This window comes from Lottia gigantea (genome assembly GCF_000327385.1).
Source record: "Lottia gigantea unplaced genomic scaffold LOTGIsca_2, whole genome shotgun sequence".
NCBI lineage: Eukaryota > Metazoa > Mollusca > Gastropoda > Lottiidae > Lottia > Lottia gigantea.
The window spans coordinates 1,873,983-1,895,797 of NW_008708400.1; the positions used below are offsets into that span (position 1 = coordinate 1,873,983).

A 21,815-nucleotide genomic window follows, 5' to 3' on the forward strand; every position below is an offset into this window, starting at 1 on the left:
TTGCAATTATATTGAATATCTATACTGAAATCATCCCTGTACTTTTGCAGAATATCAAATCAGATTCAAAATCATTATATAAATTGAATGCCTTTTTGCGATCAATAAACATTTAACAGGTTTCAAAAACTATATTGTTTTTCACCTTGAATCAGTTTTTTGATATTGATATTAACAATATTTTTTTTCATTTTGAAATTTGATGAATACATTATCAATTCATAACAGATATATACAAAATATTAAAATTGGAGATAAAATACTAAAGTGACTATTTTGATTTATCAGCAAACATACTTTAAGTGAAAGGACTATACATTTTTATACAAGAAACAAATAGAAAAAGTTTAAGAAATAGAGATATGAAACTTAAAGATGAAGAGCTCTTGAGATTCCAGAAATGTAACTAAGATATTATTGCATATGCAAGGCCATCTAACCATCAATATAAGCAGTTTACTTAATTTTCAGTCTAATTTAGACAACAAGAAACACGTAAGAAACTAGCCCTTTATAGTTTCAATTACCTTTTATTCAACCTCAGCAAGTAAATTACTATGTTTTGATTATGTTACAGAAATAACTTAAACATAACTTTTTCACCTTAAGTAATATAAGATCCAATTTTCCTGCTTAGTAACATTTTTGTTTATTGGTTTTCTAAGGTATCTAACTTTACTAAAAGTTTTACTTCATTAATGTGAAAGAATTTATAAAACAAATTTAAGTATCAAAACTTCTTAAGTACCATGCTGCATTTTGATAAAGGCAACTGTATTGATTGGAAATTTTTGCTACGATTTCTGTTTCTTTGATTCGCCTTTTTTTCCTTTTGTTGATTTTTCTTTTGCGGCTTTAATTTTTGCCAGTTGTTTTTGATGTTCTCTCTCCATTTCTCTTTCTGTAATACTCAACTTTGTTAACTGAAATATACACAAACCACTTCAACATCCAGATATTCGTAGCTATTTAAATTTTTATGGGCAATAACTGTTCTATTGATTCAAATTTCAAACATGACCTCCAAGTTTGGACAATAACATCTATTTTTAATTTGTAAGAAAAGTGGACAAAAACTGATGGAATTATAATATTTTTGGTAAAAAAATTTATACTTCTATAATTGCCATTTAGGGATTAAAGAAATCATTATTTCTTATTGTTCAGAGTTGTAACATGAGCATAAAAATGAATCACATTTTCCTTTGTTTGTCATATGTACAACTTTGATTCTTGAGGTTTATAAAGATAAAAATTCTACTGAAGTAATAGTATTGTATTGTTTGTGTATGTTATGCCAGATGGTGGTATTATATGGTTATACTAAAAAAAGTTATCATTTACCTCTCTCATAATAACATCTTCTTCAAGTTCTGATGCTGGAATGTTTCGTAATTTTTCCATTGTTTCATAAAAACTTGGACATTCAGCTATTTTCTCTGATGAACCAAGTGCAACTTTAAATAAAACTAATGCCACACGAAATAAAATTTTTACTCCTGTAAAACAATAACAATTCATAAATAGATATTACAATATATTAATTGTAAAGAATACATTGTTTCTTAAAGCAACATTAACTCATTAAGTTACATATTAAATGTCTACATTATTAGGGAAAATAGCATTGGCAATGCAATAACAAATTTCTTAGCAGCATTTTCTCTCACATATTTCAATTTAAAACTGACTCTGTAATATTGAAGCATATTTTAATCTAAAATTTATTATTTAGATGCATTTGAAACAGCAAATCAATTTTTTTGCGCTTTCTAAAAATTGATAAAATTACCTTCACAGAAAAATACATCCCATATTCTTAACACAGAGCTCCATGGTAAGGATCTGGTATAAACACACATAAACCATTCAGTCATATACATAATAGGTTCAACACGCTGCTTTTTCTACAAACAAAAATATATAGATATCATTCTTCAACTATAAGAAAAATAAATGGAAACATTGAAATATTAATTGTGAATTATCATATTTAAATCTATTTAGATATTTATTTTTCTTATAATAATTACCAAACCAAGAATTTAGGGAATTAAGCAAACATAAAGCATAATCTGTCAAATTTGCATTTTAAAGTCTAATAAATGAGTAACTTCAAAGACAAGTAACTAAACTTCACCTTAGGATCAGAATTTTATGCAAAAGAAATCAATTTACCAGTAATTTGTAAATAGGTGGGTAGGTTCGTTTGATTAAACCATATAAAACTTCACCATCTAACTGAACAGCCTCCTACAAATTATACATACCATACATTAATAAAGTTTATTCAAAAATAAAATCTCTTGAATGTTTAGGTAGATTAAACTTAAAATTCCAAAATTGTTCATATACAACTCCCTATTTCTATTGTTTCAATGTTACTTGATGTGATCTCTATCCCAAGTGTCGGCTTTCAACCCCTAATACTTAAGGAATCTTATTCTGACAAGTTTCTATATCAACGAATCATAGATGTATGAGATAGCCACCTGTTATAGATTAACATAAAGCATTGGTCATTTTACATTTGAGTATCACTCAAAACAAATTTGTTCTCTAATGCTGACAACATATTTCATCTCATTTGGTAAAAGTTTTTTTTTTTTTTAGAATGGGTGCCCCTGGAAAATTTTGCACCTACCAATCCTGGACTATAGTAGCCAGGGAGATATTTATCACATAATGATACAAGACACCAGAATGCCTGTTCAGCAGGCATGTGCATTAATAATAAAGCTGCCAATGGAGCCTGAGCTTGACAATATCCTTCTTCTGGTCTATGTATACTGTAGGCTTTTAATACAAAAAATAAATCTTCTTGTCTGGAATAAAACAAAGCATGATAAAATTGGGAGTTATAATTGTATAGTAGTGGACTCCTCGAACGAGAAGTACCATCACATGTTTCGAAAAGAGAGACACAAGCCACTACAGTGTAGGTTAAAATCATGAGATACCACCATAGCTTTAGTCTTAGCATTAGAAATAATTGGCTGGATTCAAAACTTTGGCCCCATAATCTCTTGGCCAAAAAAATTTATCCATCTAAGACTACCAGTTCTATTTTGAGACTGCTATTCCAATTCTCATAAAAATAATTTTAAAAAAATTCAAAAAACTTTTTACTTTGCTCAGACAAAAGTCAATTCACCTCGGACTGTTTAAGGTGCAGTTGCGTCACTTTTTTGACCAATCGCACCTTTGTCTCAGAAATGGGATTTTCTTTAGCTAAGCATCACCGTCAAAATTTGAGCCTTCAAATCCATGTGTGTCCAGAAATATCTACGTTTGAATATCATTTAAAGATACTCTGTGATATACAGATAAGACATAGAAATACTGAGTTTTAATTGTTTTTAAGGAATTATGTGATTTTCTTTTATTTTTAGTACTTCTGAAGATTATTTACATATTCAACATTCAAATCAACCCCCCAAAATGGCGCAACTGTACATGATGAAAAAAAAATATATCATTACTGATTACTGGTATGTATTTCAAGTAGAGAACATGAGAAGTCTTACCCATAGCCATCTTTATTTTTAAACATTTCATGTTGAGGAAATTGTCGATCTAAATCTTTCTGAATATCATCAAGACATTTAGGGTCACCTGGTAAACTTAAATAATGCTGAAAAAACCATTGAAAATGTAATTCAAATTACACTTCTGTTCGGTGAAAAATGATTGATTGAATCAAAAATACAACTCAAATTTAAGGAAAAGGTGAAATACATACATTTCAAGGTCACAATCAATTAAAAAGTAAATGAAAAAAAAAATGTGCCAAAATTGAATTTCTCTGAAAAAAAAAAAAACATTTTCTCTTGTATATCATTATTTTTTTTTAAGAAAATGTATATAATTATATTACATCTTGTATGTAGGTTATGATTTTCTATTTTGGGGCCTGGATTTCTTTTTTTCTCAACAATTTGCAATGGAAATCTGTTGGGTCTAATACAGATAGAAAGTAAATGTTAAGAGATAAAGAGTAAGATATAGACATAGATAGTTGAATGAGCCATTATAATATAAATAATGATATAACATATAATCTACTTACATCATAACGACCTCTATTGTGATCTAGCATAAATTTACTACCACATAAATATTGCCAAGCTCTAGGTCTTATAGATGATGGTATGCCCTTTCTACATCTATCTTTAACCTATATACATACAATAATACAACTATAGTTTCAGAATATAACTCAGTGGGAGGGAACAGTTTTTAAATACAAAATAATTCTTACTGTAGATCGGTTTAAGCTAGTCATTTGACATAGATCTTATGTCAGTGTTAATAAAATGTGTGATTCAATTTAGGGGGGAATAAAAATAAACAAAGGTTGTTCTGGTTTTAAAGGTGCATTCAAACCTGTTTTATTCCATAACACTGCAGGAGTTACTCATTTTTTTTTTATTTGGGATGTCCTCTAAATGTAAGTGGGAACAAATAAATTCAAAGATAGCTTGCCAGTAAGGTAAAATACACCCTCTTCCAGCTGTCAGAAATGATAACCAAGTCTGTATTGGCTTAATAATAATTTCTCAAAAACAGTTGTTCAAATTATCATCAAAATCAAACATGAAAAAGGTTATACACGCAAGGGCCATAACTCTGAAACTGTTCATCCGATGATGACCGAGATCTCATCAATATATAAGCTTGCACTCATGCATACCAAGTTTCAAGTTTCATCAAGGTCAGATAAAAACTGCAGTCTATATCATACCTACAACCCAAATTTGACCATTTTAACCAAGTTAAGGGCAATAACCCAGAAACCGTTCTTCCGATTGTTACAAATTTCAAACTTGACTGAAATCTCATCAATATATACATGATCATCAAGATCAGATAAAAACTGCACCCTCTATCGTGTCTACAAGTCAAATTTCACGTTTTCATTAAGTCAAGGGCAATAACTCTGCAATCGTTATTCCAATATGACCAAATTCAAACATGACCGAGATCTCATCAATATATACAAGCAAACTAAGTTTCAAGATCGGATAAAAATTGTTGCCTTTATCATGCAAACAAGCCCAATTCAACACGTTTACTTAGTCAAGGGCAATAACTCTGAAACCGTTCATCCTATTATAACCAATTTCGAACTTGACTGAGATCTCGTCAATATATACATGCACACCAAGTTTCATCAAGAACGGATAAAAAATTAAGCCTTTATCGTGCATACAAACCAAATCTAAAGTGTTTTTACTTAGTCAAGGGAAATTAACTCTGAAACCGTTCACCAAATATAACCAATTTCGAACTTGACCAAGATCTCATCAATATATACATGCATACCAAGTTTCATCAAGATCAGATAGAAGCTGTAGCCTCTATCGTACATACAAGAAATGTGGATGAATGGACAAAAGGACTGACAGGGCTGACAACAATATACGTCTACATTTCCATGTGGGCGTATAAAAACTAGTCCAATTATATATATAAATAAATATTTTAGAGACAAATTTCATTTGTGAAATATTCAGAAAGGGTTCCGATCAAATCTCTTTCCAAACTACTCCTTGTGCTTGGAAATCAAACCCACTTTCAATCCATCTATTCTAATAATAGATTTTTCACATAGAACATATGTCACCAATGACACCAAACGAGCTTTTTCCAATCATTGTGTAAGTTATTTGAATTTAAAATTAACAATGAAAATAATATCAAACAATCAACCCTTTATACTTTTATAACTATATATATATATTTGTTATCACAAATAAGGATGGGTGGGACTGTTTAATTAACAATTATTTTATCAGTTTAAAAAACTCTGACACACCTTTTTAAATCTTTTACTCATCCATTTCTCCCAATTTTCCATCATGTCTAGCCATTTTAATTCTCTTTTTCTTAAAATTTCAGGTGGTAATCTGTGTTCACTGTAAGAATATAAATCATGCAGTGACAGGTCATGGCAGGTTATTTTATATAATGAATTAGGATACCAGTTCTATATTAGGTCTATATTTATGCAAATAGCCTGTGCAGTACATAATAAACGTTTCATGCTATAAAGATCAATAATAATGCTAGTCTAGGATATTGCCATGACACTCAACTGAACCTTATTATCTATCTCAAATGATGAATAATAAATTCAAATTCTTAAAGGGATTCTTGCCTTTTCATGTGTATAGGGACATTTATAGATTTTATTTGTACTCTTCTGAATTTCTATATGGTCTCTGTACCACCAGGAAACTTTATCAAAGTTAGCTTGCAAGGCAAGGTAATATACACCCACTGCTAGCTTTGGTTTTGAATAAAATATTTTGTCAAAATCAGGCAAGAATCACACCGTTATTAGGGTGAGGTCTGTGGGGGCTGAGCCCCTGCAAGTGAGAATTAAGCCCCAGCAAAATTATGTTCAGTTCAGCAGAGATTTTTCATTTAAAGGGTCTTTGTACAAAATCAAAAAGATTAGATTTTTAATACGTACTTTTTGGCACCTCAAAATTGTAAAAAAATGAGTTTTTTCTGGGACTTTTATTCTTTAAATTTTCTGAGCCCTAAATATTTTTCAATTCTTCTGGTTTATCCTTGGGTGATAACAAACACTCACAGCCAGATTTGTCAAAATCGGTCAAGAATTGTTCCTTCTAGAGTGCTTGAAAGCATTTGTGAACCGATTCATGTGGGCGTATAAAAATGATCTGAATATATAAATGTTTTGAACGGTATTAGATGAGAATAGATGTAATTTAATTTAATTATGTTCCTCTACAATAATTTAAGCTTAACCTGTTGAACCCCGAGTGAAAATGAAATAAAATGTTATACCTCAATTCCAAGTAATATAAGTCAAAGCGAAAGAACTTAAAGTTGTGTGATTTCACTTAGCAATGGCTGGTTTACCTGCTGCTTGGGTATATATCATTATATATTTAAATATAAGCTAAAGCATCAGTGAATCTGAATTGGGAAAATTAATGTCCTTGGTGTACATACAAAATTTAGGAAAATTCTCTTTATGATCCCAAAAATTCAAAAAAAAAAATCTTGCAAATGATTCAGAACATTTGAAGTTTCAAATGAAATCTTTATTAATCTGATAAAGTTGTATTGATTGACCTAATTACATCTGTTTACCTACAAATTGAAGAGGTGCTAAAATAGTACTGGGGCATGTAACTGATCCAGATTATAGTGTTATATAATAACAGAACCTCTTATTTGCCATTAAATAATGTTATCAATAAGGATTTGATTTTCATAATAATGAAGACTTCCATTTACTTGTGTCTCGTGATGTAAAATTGAAACCAGTTTACGCCCAACCATTAATCATTTATAACGTAACTGGAATCAAATATTATTTTTTTTCAAGAGGAGTCGGTTTTTTAAACTTCAGTGCAGGTAATTTTAAATGTTTAAGCCTATTTTAAAACCATATCATTGAAAATAAATTTGCATAGTAATTTTGTGACATAGTGATCATCATCATTAGTATCACCATGACTTTGTCCTACGCCTACAGGAAATAATTAAACACATCACACATGAATAGTAAACACACTAACACAAGTCAAACTTACTCTTCAGGACTTGTAAATTGTTTACCACCAGTAAAACCATATCTATCAACAACTTGTGACACTGTTCCATTTACTTTCAAATTACTACTAGAACTTCTTGGGGGAGGGGCATGATTTCTACGAGAGTATCCCTCATCTTCTTCACTATCATAATCATCATCATAATTAACATGATGATCATCAATGTCAGGCCTATAATTAGCCATTAGAATATCATTTAACACTTTACTTTAGTAATCATTGAGTGTCACAGTAACATATTAATTGGGTGGTCACTTCCTTCACAGAAATGACAAACATTGGATGAATGTCAAAAATAAAAGCTGAATTATTACTGAATAAATTTTGACCAGTTTCAGTAGAGATGTAAGAGATAACCCACAAATAATGATCTCACTGATTATTCCACATGACCAGACAACTATTTACAGTCTTTAAGCGGATTTACCGCAACAACTTATCTAAAGAACACTGTCTTAAGTCATTTTGATTAAAAATATCCAAATCCTCAATTTGACAGCTGAATGTAAAACGGAAATAGCGCCTCAAAGGTGTCTAACGCATGCGCAATGTAAACATAACGTCTTCCCCTTTCCTCTACCAAGTACAAGACAAAATACATAAATTTGAAGGATTTCTTTGCTCTTTGAAATTTGTCATTTCTTTTATGATTACAATATTAACGGTTCTGTAAGAAATTCCCGTTACATTTCATTAGAAATTATAGATAAATTTGGGAGGGCACTGCAGCAACGTGAACTACAGATGGAGCTAATTTACATCACAATTAGATCATTCCGACGTTGAAGTAGTACCAACAGGAAGTAGTTAAAACTTTACGTTAAAATTTTTATGAGAAGAGAAAGACTCTTGTAACTTCATGTTCAGTGAATATTTACTGCGAATATTTTGAAAGCGTACTTTTGTTGCACTGTTGAAAAAAACTATTTCTTTTGATAAGAATAAAAAATAGTTCTCAAGACCATCGGGTAAACTTTCCTACGCGTGTCGTACTCGGTCTCTGGCTCGATCCAGCTGACCAATAATTTCTTATTCAACTGTATTATCGTTCTGAAATATAAGGCTTTTAACCAACTATTTCATGCGTTGACCCGAGGTTCGGTTTATATATTAGACAACGGTAAATTGGGCATGTTTTCTTAATTGGTGGTAAAATTGGGACTCAAAACGACCGATATGTCCACCATTGTGAATAATAGGAGAACTGCATCATCCACCAAAGGAAGGCAACCTGCACCATCCAGGTTTGTAATTTATAAACTCATTTAGCCTACGTCTCTACTCTGGTTCTCTTTTGTGATATTGACATGTATGAAAAAGAAAAGTGGATTTCTAGTCTTTTAATTTTAGTTTCACAATTGAATTTGATGATCTTCAGATTTCAACACATCCACACAGGAAGTTCAGACTTCAGTCGTTCAGGAGTTAAAGAATAGAATCTGACATAGAATCCTGCAGTTTAGAAGAACTCCTGGAAGTCTATAATTTCAACAGAACCATTATAAGCTAAAAGTGCATTTATTTTGCTAAAATCGACTTGTTTCAATCCACAGCCCATTTCCCTATCCTAGTTATACACAGACAAACATTTATCAACAATAGCCTATCATACATAGGATAGGTCTATCTTCTACATTGGGCCTATTATGGGACATTACCAAAGCTAACTACTAGTCTATATGAAGCTGAAAAACTTCAGTGTCATATTGAAATTATTTTGCAGTTAAATTATATTCAACAGTAATTTATTTCAATGATATATTACCAGGAAACCGAACATATCTTGTATAGAATATTTCTCTAAATATTTGTCTTACCACCTAAAAGTGCCCAATTTTTGTCATCCTTGATGGTTTTCAGAATTCAGATTGGATGTCCAATTCCCCTGCAACTGAACAAAAATTTACTGTTTTTAATGGCTTAAATAGACTTTCAGTGTACCTAGGTCTGGTAGTACTATTAACTTTCTCAAGTGAAATTAATATGGTTTTCATTGGTAATGATTGCAAATAAGAATACAAATAATAATACCCAAGAAGTGACTGACAATATTTCAACAATTTTGCCCCTGTGCAAAATGAATTTTTGAAGTAGCTGGTTCTTTGTATGTCATCTTGTGTGTCCCAAGCATGCAAGTTCGATGATGCAACATTTGAACTGTCAGTAAATCATGCAATAATTTTGTGACAATGAGTTAACTTACATAACATAGAACTTTTTATATGTTGGTGAATAATTACAGAATGATTTTAAATCTTTTGGAAGCATTTTTACGTATTGGTAATCGAAATATTGAATCAAAAGTGACTATTCATGAACTTGATTCCTTCATCTATGAAAATTATGATGAAATTTACTTTTGACCTCTTGACAAAAAATTAACAAAATTACAAGTATGGTTAATTAGTACGGTAACAGAAATATGACTTGTCTTTGTCTTTTGGTAAGAGTTGACCTGTTTATTTTCAGGAATTTCCCTCCAAAGAAAAATTCAATAGATAAACCTGTGCCAGTGAGTATATTATCTATCTCGCCTGAAGTTTCGTGCATAAAATTTATGCATATAACATGCGACATTTGCATTTCTCTACAGACATGAATGAATTATTGAACACTTCAGTGTAACAATTTTGTATTCTATTTTATTCATTGAAAGACATGCTATGTCATTTCGACCTAATAGTACGTGTGCTACTAAGTATTAGTCAGGATCATTGATCTAATGTATGATAGATTTTCAAACAACATTAGTTTGAAAAAAAAGGTTGATGCACTACAAAAAACGATTATTCCAAAGACTGTTTGGACTTTTGGAAGAACAAAAATATTCGAAAAATTGCCTGATGTCCATTATCTTTTTAAAATGTCAGGAATGTTTTTCATCTTACAGAAAATGTAATGTGAACTGAATGATTCTATATAGGCATAATCATTAAGATATTTCTGGGCTCAAATCTTTGATGTTCATGATTGCTGGAAGTCAGACCGTTTTTTTCAGATATAATCTTAGACATAGTTAGGATTTCCATTTTATTTAAGCTTTTAATCCATACATCATGTCAGATGAAGAGTTATGTTTGTTACATAATATTATTGAAATGAGTTAGTAATGAATGTAGTAGATAAAAGTATTTTAAGTACCAAGTCATGCAACAGATTGACTATGTAGTGTCTATGTTTTATTACCTTAATATGTTATTGATTTTTATAACCAACCAATTTATAGTTTAAACACGTGCTGGTTTAATTTTAGACTGAAGGTGTTTATGGAGATGCTAGGTTTACTCATGTTGTTTATACCTTAGTGGTAAGTAAAAGCTTTAGAAAATAATTCTGAAAAGATAAACGGAAATCTCCATCAACAAATTTTTCATATCAAACGAAATAAAATGAACTGAATGCCATAAACATTTATACTCTGTATGTAAGTGATTGATGTATGTTTTTATACGCCCACATGGAATGGGGGGCGTATATTGTCGTCACCCATGTCCTTCTGTCCGTCCACAATTGCTTGTAAACACTCTACAAGGCGCAATTCTTGACACATTTTGATGAAACTTTGTGTGAGTGTTTGCTATCACCCAAGGATGAACCTATATAAAATCAGAAAGATCAAAAAATAATTAGTATGAGTTATTGCCCTTGTTCTTGAAAACGCATTCAATTTTAGCTTGTAAACACTCTAGAAGTCACAATTCTTGACCGATTTTGGCGAAACTTGATGTGAGTGTTTTTAATCTCCCGAGGATAAACCCTATCGAAAATCAGAAAAAATGAAAAATATTTATTATGAGTTATTGCCCTTGTTCTTGAAAACGCGTTCAATTTTTAGCTCGTAAACACTGAAGAAGGCATATAACTTGACAGAGTTATATGAAACTTGGTATGTGTGTCAGTAATCAAACAAGGATGAACCGTATTGAAAATCAGAAGATTCGAAAAAGAATTAGCATAAGACACGTTCAATTTTTAGCTTGAAAACACTTTAGAAGGTTCAAATATTGACAAAACTTGGGAATATTATTCATTATCAAAACATTCAAAAGAAGGTTGAATATTTCATACTGGTAATTGTTACTGCTCTGCCAAATATTTTCATTTAAAATCAAAGCTGCCAGTGGGCGTATATTACCTTGCCTGGCAAGTGGATGTATACTATCATCAGTTGACACCTTCCTTCATTATTTGATCAGATTTTGATGAAACTTGGTCTATGTTTATTTATATTAATGAAATCTTGGATGATTTTCAGTTTTGATTGAATTCGTCGTGAATATTTGTGCTGTATAGGCGTCATGGCTTTTCATGACAGATTGTTAGCATTATTTCTCTCGCAATTCTCTTAGTTTATGTCAAGGAGTCTTTCACTACCTACATTTTATTTTTTTTGCTATTTTGCATAAAATTATTACAGAAATGAGATCAAAAATATTTTGGTAACTATTTTAGGGAACAAATGTACAAGTTCAAGTGAAAAATGGCAAGGTTTATGAAGGAATATTTAAAACTATATCATCGCAGGTCAGTAGATATTAATTGTTATTTTATTCAAATGAGATGACCATTAGATAGGCCAGTGATTCTATTAAAGTTTGTTTTTTGTTACACCTAAAGGGGCTACTCATTTTTGGGCAAGCAAAATTGTGCTTAACAATTATTATGTTACGAATAAGCTACAATGTATCGTGCATTAGCTTTTGCTGTAGTTTGTCATCTATTGTTTTGAACTACGTATTCATGCAAAATAATACAATATTAACAGTCAAATTTTGCTTCCAGATGGATGTGGTATTAGAGGTGGCCCATTTAAAAATGGAAGGTAATGGTAGTAGTTGTGGTCCTACACGTGATACAATCCTAGATAAAGTTATATTTAAGAAAGATGATGTTGTATCTGTAACTTGTTTGAGTGTGGACTTAGATTATGCAGTGAAAGGTAGGCTTGTGTATATTCTCCCTATTCTTAAACACATCTCCCGGAAGCCTGGGTTTGCCTCTTGCTCGGTGGCCTAGGGATCCAGTGTTCGATTTCGTCCAGTCTGGTGCCATCAGATTTTCAGCCTAGTTTCCCCCTGTAATGTATGTCAGAGGGGCTGCCTCGCAGATATACATAATTCTTCAGTACAGAATTTGCAATCTTATGATAAATACTTTTTTGTTTGAAGATACATTTACTGATGCTGCTATAAGTCGTGGTAATAATGGTAGTTCATATGATGTTGAACTGCAACCATGGGATGGTGAAGCTGGTGAAGAAATAGGTGGAGGTCTAGAGGAAGGAGAATCTGCTGTAAGTTCATTATATCACTCTGTACATGTAGGTTAGAAATTACATTTCATTGACTCAGTGCTGGAAACTAGGCAAAGTGCCTTTACATTTTTGAGTTACAAGTGCTTTTTTGTGAGGCAGGGTACCAGACTGACATGGGAAAATCTCTTCATTTCAAATGTTGTCACATTCTTTTGGAAATCTTGATCGAGAAAGTTTTATAAACTTATTGCCTTTATTCTCTCAGTAAGGAAGAAAAATAGTCATAAATTTTTGAATGTTTTCAGAATGGTTGGGATGTAAATGAAATGTTTAAAACCAACCAAGAACAATTTAGTGTAAAATCTTCATATGATGAAAATCTATCTCAATACACGTAAGTATGAACTTCTACTGTTCTCTCTGAGATATAGGTTATGTGGATGTAGGTCCATCTGTTTTATCATTAGTACAAGAACGGCTGCATATAATTTGACATGTAACAAAGAAACACCCCTAATCTCTCTTTATAATGAGCTCTTTGATCATACATACAGTTTCTTGTTGAGTGAAAGTATGTGTGAAAGAGTTGAAATAACAGGAGTGTCAAGTACATGGTATGTACACATGTAACTGGTCTTGACTACAAGGGTGCACACTGAGGTGAACTCTGACCTTACTGCTGGTATAAGTTGCGACTTTTAGTTTGATATTTTCTTGTTTGTGATACTTTTGGAGAAGATTGATAAATAGAGCTTAACTGAAGCTAATTTTGTTATAAAATAACAGAAGGCTAAAATGGTTAATCATAAACTTGGACATTGCTTTAAAATATCAAACTAATGAGATTTTCAAAATGGCTATTTTACAGTACTGTATTAAATAAAGCTGATACCAAAGAATATCGTAAACGTGAAGAAGATGCTAGAAGAATTGCAAGAGAGATAGAACGTAGTGAAGATTATAGAAAACATATTGATTTAGAAAATGGTGATGATGAAGAAGCATTATTTAGTTCTGTTCATCGACCATCTTCTACTACTAATCAATCTGGAGAGAAGAAGTAAGTTTACACTCTTGGCTTATATACATTTGAATTGACCTTATTCACGCCTCGTTTTGAGACACTGAAATCAAGGTTCGTAACACAAAAGTAGTCATCCATTGATAAGAAGATGGCAACATCATATGAATGAATAGCCCATTTGACATCATTAAACACTCACTCAACAGCAAGAAAATGCGCTAAAAACTGCCTTTTCTCGGAAATGTGTGAAGATAAAATTCATGTAAATGTATTTATCACTGAATAGTGTAATTAATTGTAAAAGGAGGCTTTACAGATGTCAAGGTGGCAATTTTATGCAGTGACATAACGTTACCTTTTCAAGGTTTTGCTTTATGAGCCTCGTTCTGGATTCAATGTGGCCGACAGGTGAATAAGGTCTATACATATCCAAATACAGAAGATATTGAAAGTATGAGTTTAAAATCTAAGAAATTTATCAAATGTTAATCTTTCTCAATCTTAGTCTCTTTGTTTTTGATAGGTAATGGCTTATATTTTACATTGCAAAGTTGAAGATATTATTAATGAATTGTAGGTATATTCCCCCACAGAGAAGAAATAATAATAATATGACTAAAGGTCAAGGTAATAATGGTGTTGATAATGGAAGTTTTCAACAAGTACAAAGATCTAATCATAATAATAAACACAGACAATCTGGTGTACAGCATCATCAACACCAGCTTTCTCCTTCCCCACAACATCATCACTCTCCCCAGCACTCCCATCAAACTAACTATCCCCCTAGACACCAACAACAACATCATCAACAACAGCAACAACCACTGGCACATCAACAGCAACACCAACAAGTGAAGGCAACTGTTGTTCATGTGACTTCTCCACCAGGACAGCAGACGTCACAAGCTACAAGTAATAAAGAAGAACAGAATAATAAGTTAAACGGGCGTAAGTCATTTATTTATTTTTGAAAAGTGTGTTGAAGTAATTATGATTGCTTTCTGAAACAGTAATAATGGTCTAGATTCAAAAGAGTTGCTGCCCTTTTATTGTATATGGAGTAAAACAATCAGGAGATGAAAACTTTTAACATAGCCCAGTGCTGTAGGTCTTATACAAATATTTAGATTTTGATCCTTAATGTCTAAATGCATTAATTACAGAAGAGAACAGTGGTACAGCTCAAGATATATCTATAGCAAAACCAACTAGTCAGAGTGGGGTGTCATCTCCTGTTTCAGTCCCCCTTCAACAACAACAACAACAGCAACAACAGCAAGAATCAAATGATAATAAACGATTACCCCGTCAACCTGTTAATAAAAATACCAAATGTAAGTTTTCACATCTCTAATGTTTAAAAAAGCATTGAAGAAATTAGTTGATGGGATGGAATTGAGTTTTTATCTTCCCTAAGATCAAGTCTGTTGTGTTCCATTTACATTGAAATTTGGTAAAATCTGCCCAAAGTTGCAACACTATTACTCTTAAAGTTTTATATTTAGCAGTTATAGTTTTTACATTTATGATTATATTCTTTTCTAGCTGCTAAGATTGACGAATTAAAAGAATTTCAAGATCAATTTAAGGTAATGAGCTGTATGTTGATATTGACTGTTGTTAACTTTGTTATCTATGTTTGGATGTGATTAACAGTTTTAACTTGATTTTAACACAAATGCAGAGAAAATGTATGGTTTTTAACAATATCTTTTGACTCTGGCAACTTTTTCATAATTGGCTTGCTAATATATTCTCAATTCCAATCTATTTTTAATGAGGCATTTTTAGTGCTCAAATATGTCTTTTATATGAGTTAATACCCATTGATGTAGTTAAGACATAGTTCATTTCAATTAATGATCTAATGATTACAGTTAGAGAACCAGAAAGAAAGTGATAGAAAGACAGCTACTGTAGAAATAGATAATAAACCTGAAACAGACAATAAAACTGTAGATAATAGTAATAATGATAATAAAACAAATGAAAGGTTAGATGTACAACCAACAGAAGAGGAGAGTGGTGAACAGTCAGGAAAAGTGTATGTACACATTTCTTTATACAAAAGTTCAACAATAATAAATCCAAAAACTTATTCTCAAAATCTTGGTATGATTTAAAGGTTTGAAATTATGTCAATTGTTCTGTTTTAAGTTACTATAAACATGGAAATATATTTTATCACATTGTTGTTTTAGTTTATCCTCATTATTTTTGTAGGACTCCTGCAAAATTTGCTTTAAATCCATATGCAAAGGTATTCACACCAAACCCATGTTCATCACCGGTATGTATATTGCTATTCATAGAATCAAAATGTTGCTTGGAAAATTGCCCCTCAAATGATAGTACATGGAGACAAAACAAATTAAGAGAAGTCTATAAAAGAAAAAGAAATATTATTGCTAAAATTAAATGAATATATAGACATCATTTCTGTTAGTTTAATAGTCTTTAAGAGTGAGAAGATTCAAGAACAGTTTAAATGAAATTTTCACTTAATAGCAATAATTTGAATGGACTTTTGTTTAAGGCAAGGGTTCATCCAACCCAATCACCAACACCTCCACGGCCTCAAGCACAGAGTCCAGTTGTCATGCCATCATATATGTATGTACACCAACCGCCTGTTACTAGGCCTTATCAACAAAGTAAAAAGGGTAAGTATTGCCTCATTAAGAAATCAATTATGCTACCCAACTCCAATATAAATAGATCATTTCTGCATTTTGTAACAAATGATTATTATGTGCTATTTGGTATAAATTCATATGTTGACTATTTTTAGAACTCAACAGACATTTCAGTTCAATTTTTCCCTTTTCAGCGGTGGTTTCAGCTTATCCAAATCAAGATCCTAGACAAGCTGCTCAACATGCTACTGGTCAGCCATTATTGGCTAGTACATTACAACCACAACAATATTTACCCTATATTATGCCATCTCAGATGATACCACAACAGGGCTACACTGTAAGTATTATTTATATATATCTGGCACATAAAGCACAAGTTAAAGAGATTTAATACAAGTTCTTTGAGCTCTTTATTTAACTTTGGTCCACTTAGCTCTTTTCTGATGTTTGCTAAAGAAATTCAAGAAAAATGTGTGTGATAGATAACATATGTATTTATAAACAGTCACCATTGTATCGTTGATACTGGCTTAAAGTGTACTTGATACACATTCTTGTAGAACCTTGGGTGATTGTTGGAAGGGTAGACAAGTCCCATTTGAATGCAAATTTTCTCATATTGCACATGACTTGCTGTTGCCCAGACACTTGACTGAATTTTTCAAATGGTCTGATCATTGATGTTGAAATACATGGGTATTTAATTGTTGTAGATGATGAATCAACATGCAAGGATGATGAACCCAGCAGCTATGGGTCCCGCATCTACCACTGGTATAGATCCTAATCAGGCCAATTCTCAACAAATATATAGTAAGTCTTTTACTTTCTTCTCAAAATTTTCCAGTTAGTACTATATCTTAGAGCCTTGTCATACTAAACTCTTATGAAAAGCTGCTAGTTGGTACCCGTAGTTGAAAAATATAATGTAATATTTAAATCTTCTAAAAAGAGTCAGGTGATTGGCTAGCTTCTATCTGCACTATTCTGCAGTCCTGTTAAACACCAATGGCTTGGGAAAGGCAATCATTTAATAACTTTGCTTGAATCATTTTAGATCTTAAAATAATTTTGGTTTTTCTCTTTACAGTGTCACAGCCAGGGCCGCATGCTATCCAAGCTCACATGACCCAGCAGGCTATTCAACAATCACAGCAACAACATGTAGCTCATCCAGCTGGTGCTCCACAAACACCAGGAGTTCAAATGACTCAAGTAACTGGTCATCACCCAGCTGCTAGCCCTGTCCAACATGTTCAAGGAGGTCAAGCAAATCATCCGGGGCAGGTTCCCCCACCAGCGGGCACACCACAGCCTTTAAATTACTCTCAGATTAATTTACCAGGGCATATGCAGGGGTCTCACAACCCTACCTCTCCTCAAACCATACATGCCTCACACCCCTATAATTCCCATCCCCAATTCACCTTTTCACAAGGTCAGCCGACATCGGTGTCACATGCAATGTCAATGCCGAGTCTGATGCCATCTCAACCTTTACCTGTTTATATGATGCAACCACCACCATCAAACCAAGTACAACAGCACCAATTCCAGACACATATGACAGGTAAGATTATTTTTGGTCACTGATGTGTCTTTTAATAAACTAATATGGATCATCATAATTTAAGGTTTCCATTAAACCATACTAAACTAAGAATGTAATTTTTGTTACTGTGAAATTCTCTTTTTGCCTTAAGACGAATTGGCCATTGGCTGGTATAAGCCTTTTCTGTAACAAATACTTCTACTTCTAATGATATATTATAGTATTTTATGAATTTACTCTGCAGGTGCTCCTATACCAGGACAAGGGGGTCATATAATGCATCATGGTGTACCAGGTCAAGTACAGTATGTTCCACATGGTGAGAATTGAAATTTTACTTATTTTCCTCAAGATACCTTGGTTCAACTGGCAATTTTAGATAGAGCTCATTTTGAAAAAAAAACACAAGAGTTCATAAAATGCTTCTTCACTCTAACTAGATATAGACGACCATAAGCTCAGAAATTTTATAACATAAAATCCAGATTTTGAGCTTGATCACATATAATGTTAATGATATAACATAGACATAGAACTAGTCAGATGATTAAATACTAATTGTTAAATATTTTTATTGCAGTGCCATCCCAAGGACCGCAAGTTATACAGTACCCTCCAGGTCAATGAAGGTAATGTGTGACACAAAATGGTAGGTCATTTACCACTATTTATGATTTAGTATCATGTTCCATGTACATGCATATATTATGTCTAGAGTAGGCTATCTTAGGTATCATGTCAGGAGTCAGATTAGAAAGTGGCTGAAATTTTAAGTTTGAAATATACCAGTCATGCTTTGTATGTAATTGGCATTGGGAAATAAAGAAGAGTTGGTTGTCATGAGAAAATAATATTAACTGTGTTCATCTAGTATGAGTTTAGTTTTCAGTCAACTTTCCCCCAGATAGGCAGTCATTTGAAAAAGTATAAATTTTCTTTCTTTCAGTGTGGTTGATTTGTGCCCTGCCATGTAGTTTGTGTATTGAAAATAAAAAAAAATTGGAATTCAGATGTGAAAAAAAGATATAATGTATTCTAGAAGACTACAATACCTGTGTTAAAGAAGATGATGACGTAATATTTCAAGTTGAGAATGTGATAGTAAAATGAACAATTAAATTAAATGACAATTTACTATCAAATCTGACATGTTTTTAAAATAAAATGTGAACGGCAACGGTAACACTTGCAGTAATTTATACCAGCACAGGTTGTCTATTCAAATAATACTGCAGTGTGATTTTGTAGAAAAAAAATTAAAAAACCAAAAAAAAAGAAAAAATACCAAAAAAAAAACCTTTAAAAAAAACTCAAAATGTGTTGTTGATTTTGTGGTTGTGCAAAATATGTTGAGTATTCTGTGAGGATAACTACATATATTCTGGCAATCCTTTTATTTAGCTCATGCTAAGCCATACCTTCTGGTAATGCCATTTTGCGAAAATACTTTAGGTACCTAAACATTTACAGATATTTCCATTGACTACTAACATGAGTGACTATTGTCCTCACCTGCAAACACATACTCAAATAGTCGGAAACTCTGCCTCAATTCCAGTCTCTGATAGCTATCATGACAGTTTCTAGCCGACAACTATTACTGTTAAATTAACTCTGAGGCTGGAATAGAGGCAGATTATAGGACTAATACATAATAGTAGGAAGCAGAAGTTTGTTAACTATGAGATGATGTGAATTGAAAGTTGTGACTCCCTATACGATGACCAATTACTCAAATATACATTATACATAAATAAATCAAGCCGCCCCAAAGCAAGTTTTTCGCAAAAATCTTATAACTAGGTAAGAAATTCGGCCAATCTCAGATATTTCTGTTCCAAATTTTATTTAAATCGGATGAAAACTAGTGCTCACAACAAATTTTGACACGTTTTTCATAAGTCAAGGGCAATAACTCAAAAACCGTTCATCGAAAGGTGGCCAATTTTGAATTTGTCCAAGAAATTTAATTGAGTTTAAATGAAAACTAGTCCATATTGGGTTCACAACCAAATGTTGACGCGTTTTTCATAATTCAAGGGCAATAACTCAAAAACCTTTCATCGAAAGATCGTTAAATTCGAACTTCTTATTAATATAAATGATCACACCAAATTTCATTCAAATCAGACAAAAACTGTTTTCTCTATTGCGTTCACAAACCAATCGTGGACGGACAGGGGCGACGACAATATACGACCAAATTATAATGTGGGCGTATAAAATGAGATTCAGATATTGACTATATACATGCGCAGATCCAATTTCATCCCAATCGTTTGATAATGCCTTGAAAAGGGTAGGTCTGTACGAAATGGACCGACTAATTATCAGACAACATACGCCTATTTTTGCATGTTTGTAAGTGATGTCCTTATATTTTTTAATTTGTGATTTACCGATATAAACGATTAGGTGAAGCCTTAAGGAATCTTCGTGCCCTTTAATGAATTTAAAATTCAGCCATCGAACTGATTGAACTTGCCGATTCATATCATGGGCTATTTAAACAATTTATCTTATTGAAATATGCATTTAAAATACCCATCCCATTACTTTCATATTAAATTTGACATTTCTGCACCCTGTATTATCTGAAAACAACAATAAAGAAGGGCGGACCTAGTCTGTCTACGTGTTGCTAGTGTTCTAGATGCTTGAAACGTGGAGCGCTTGGTGGAATAACCGACAGAAATCTAGTACCACCTTCGTTGAAAATAGTTGTGAAAATTACTTTAACTTTGATACTTTGTCTTATTTTATCAGATGATCGATTAAAGGTCATGGTTAGCCATTTTCAGGGATTGATTTAGGTCCTGAATATAAGTTAATATAGTTTTCATAAGAACTGCACGAAAAGCGCATAATAACTTCTATTATACCTCAAACTATAGAAAGAGAAAATAGGCTGACCCGGATTTGCCCCCCACCCCTCCCTCCTCCACTTTATCATTTTTTTCTTATCTTTTTACACCTGGCCCCTGATCAACCCCCTCAACTGTTGTTTCCTGGAAACGCCACCGTCTGGATACACCAACGTTGTACGAGTTAGACGTTCTAATAAAACCTTTGATCAAAAAATTTTGTCTGTCACGCTGCATAATGAGTTAGTCATTAAAGGAATTGAAACTAAAAAAGTTATTTTTATTCATGTATTAGTTACTTCATATAAAGAAATACCATTTAAGATAAGATCATACACGTCAAAAGCCTCTGGACATATTTAGTGTTTTTTTAATATTTGGATTATTGGTTGAGTAAGGCTTGAAGACAATGTCGCAGTTTTGTATAAAATGGTGTCAATAAGCTTCATTTTCGCCAAATGAAAAAAAGGTAAATATATATTTTTGATGTTTTACATTTTAGGATGCAAATTTCGAAGTGCAGAAAATTATTTTAACGCATTATACGGACGTTTCTGAAATGCTTATTTCTATATAGGCTACAATTTAAATTAAATTAGATTTATACTTGATGAGATGGTCGAACTCACAATTCAAATCGGACATCTGGTTCTTCTGCGATTTAATAAAATCAGTGTGTCTACATTTTTCGTCGTACGATTGTTTTCGAAAAGTTATTTCTTTGAAATTTTCATAATCGTTTATATCGGTTTTGGTCAGAATTTCGTTATTAAAAGAGAAATTCCTGTGAATAACTGCTTAAAACCTGTGGACAAACTCCGGGATCTCATAAAAAAAACTGTTCATATAAGCAAGTATGTAAAGGAAAAATTGTATACTTGATG

At 32.2% G+C, this 21,815-nt stretch overlaps 2 protein-coding genes across 2 annotated transcripts; one reads left to right on the forward strand and one right to left on the reverse strand.

Moving 5' to 3' along the window:
* Positions 1 to 860: 860 nt before the first annotated feature.
* Positions 861 to 5,908, reverse strand: LOTGIDRAFT_53462 (hypothetical protein; the record flags this gene model as incomplete). The annotated part of the gene is made up of 8 exons (XM_009053078.1): positions 861 to 923; positions 1,345 to 1,499; positions 1,793 to 1,907; positions 2,179 to 2,253; positions 2,645 to 2,825; positions 3,528 to 3,634; positions 4,070 to 4,177; positions 5,819 to 5,908. Coding segments are annotated over 8 exons (894 nt in total), but the record flags the coding sequence as incomplete, so codon positions are not given.
* A 2,660-nt stretch (positions 5,909 to 8,568) lies between these two features.
* LOTGIDRAFT_228257 (hypothetical protein) lies at positions 8,569 to 19,383 on the forward strand. Its single transcript, XM_009053234.1, has 21 exons — positions 8,569 to 8,839; positions 10,065 to 10,107; positions 10,849 to 10,902; positions 12,048 to 12,119; positions 12,378 to 12,534; positions 12,764 to 12,888; positions 13,155 to 13,243; positions 13,404 to 13,463; positions 13,718 to 13,909; positions 14,451 to 14,824; positions 15,040 to 15,210; positions 15,422 to 15,465; positions 15,754 to 15,920; positions 16,100 to 16,166; positions 16,413 to 16,539; positions 16,707 to 16,852; positions 17,229 to 17,328; positions 17,606 to 18,085; positions 18,312 to 18,386; positions 18,648 to 18,716; positions 19,014 to 19,383. The coding sequence occupies exons 1-20, from the start codon at positions 8,772 to 8,774 to the stop codon at positions 18,692 to 18,694; spliced, it is 2,658 nt and encodes an 885-aa protein (XP_009051482.1). The 5' UTR covers positions 8,569 to 8,771; the 3' UTR covers positions 18,695 to 18,716; positions 19,014 to 19,383.
* Positions 19,384 to 21,815: the final 2,432 nt, after the last annotated feature.

Bases quoted from the DNA above. Each gene is read 5' to 3' on its own strand.
- LOTGIDRAFT_228257 (XM_009053234.1), top strand. From the start codon at position 8,772: ATGTCCACCATTGTGAATAATAGGAGAACTGCATCATCCACCAAAGGA. The intron at 13,464-13,717 runs GTATGTACACAT...GCTATTTTACAG, and splicing joins ACAGGAGTGTCAAGTACATG to TACTGTATTAAATAAAGCTG. The intron at 16,540-16,706 runs GTAAGTATTGCC...TTCCCTTTTCAG, and splicing joins TTATCAACAAAGTAAAAAGG to CGGTGGTTTCAGCTTATCCA.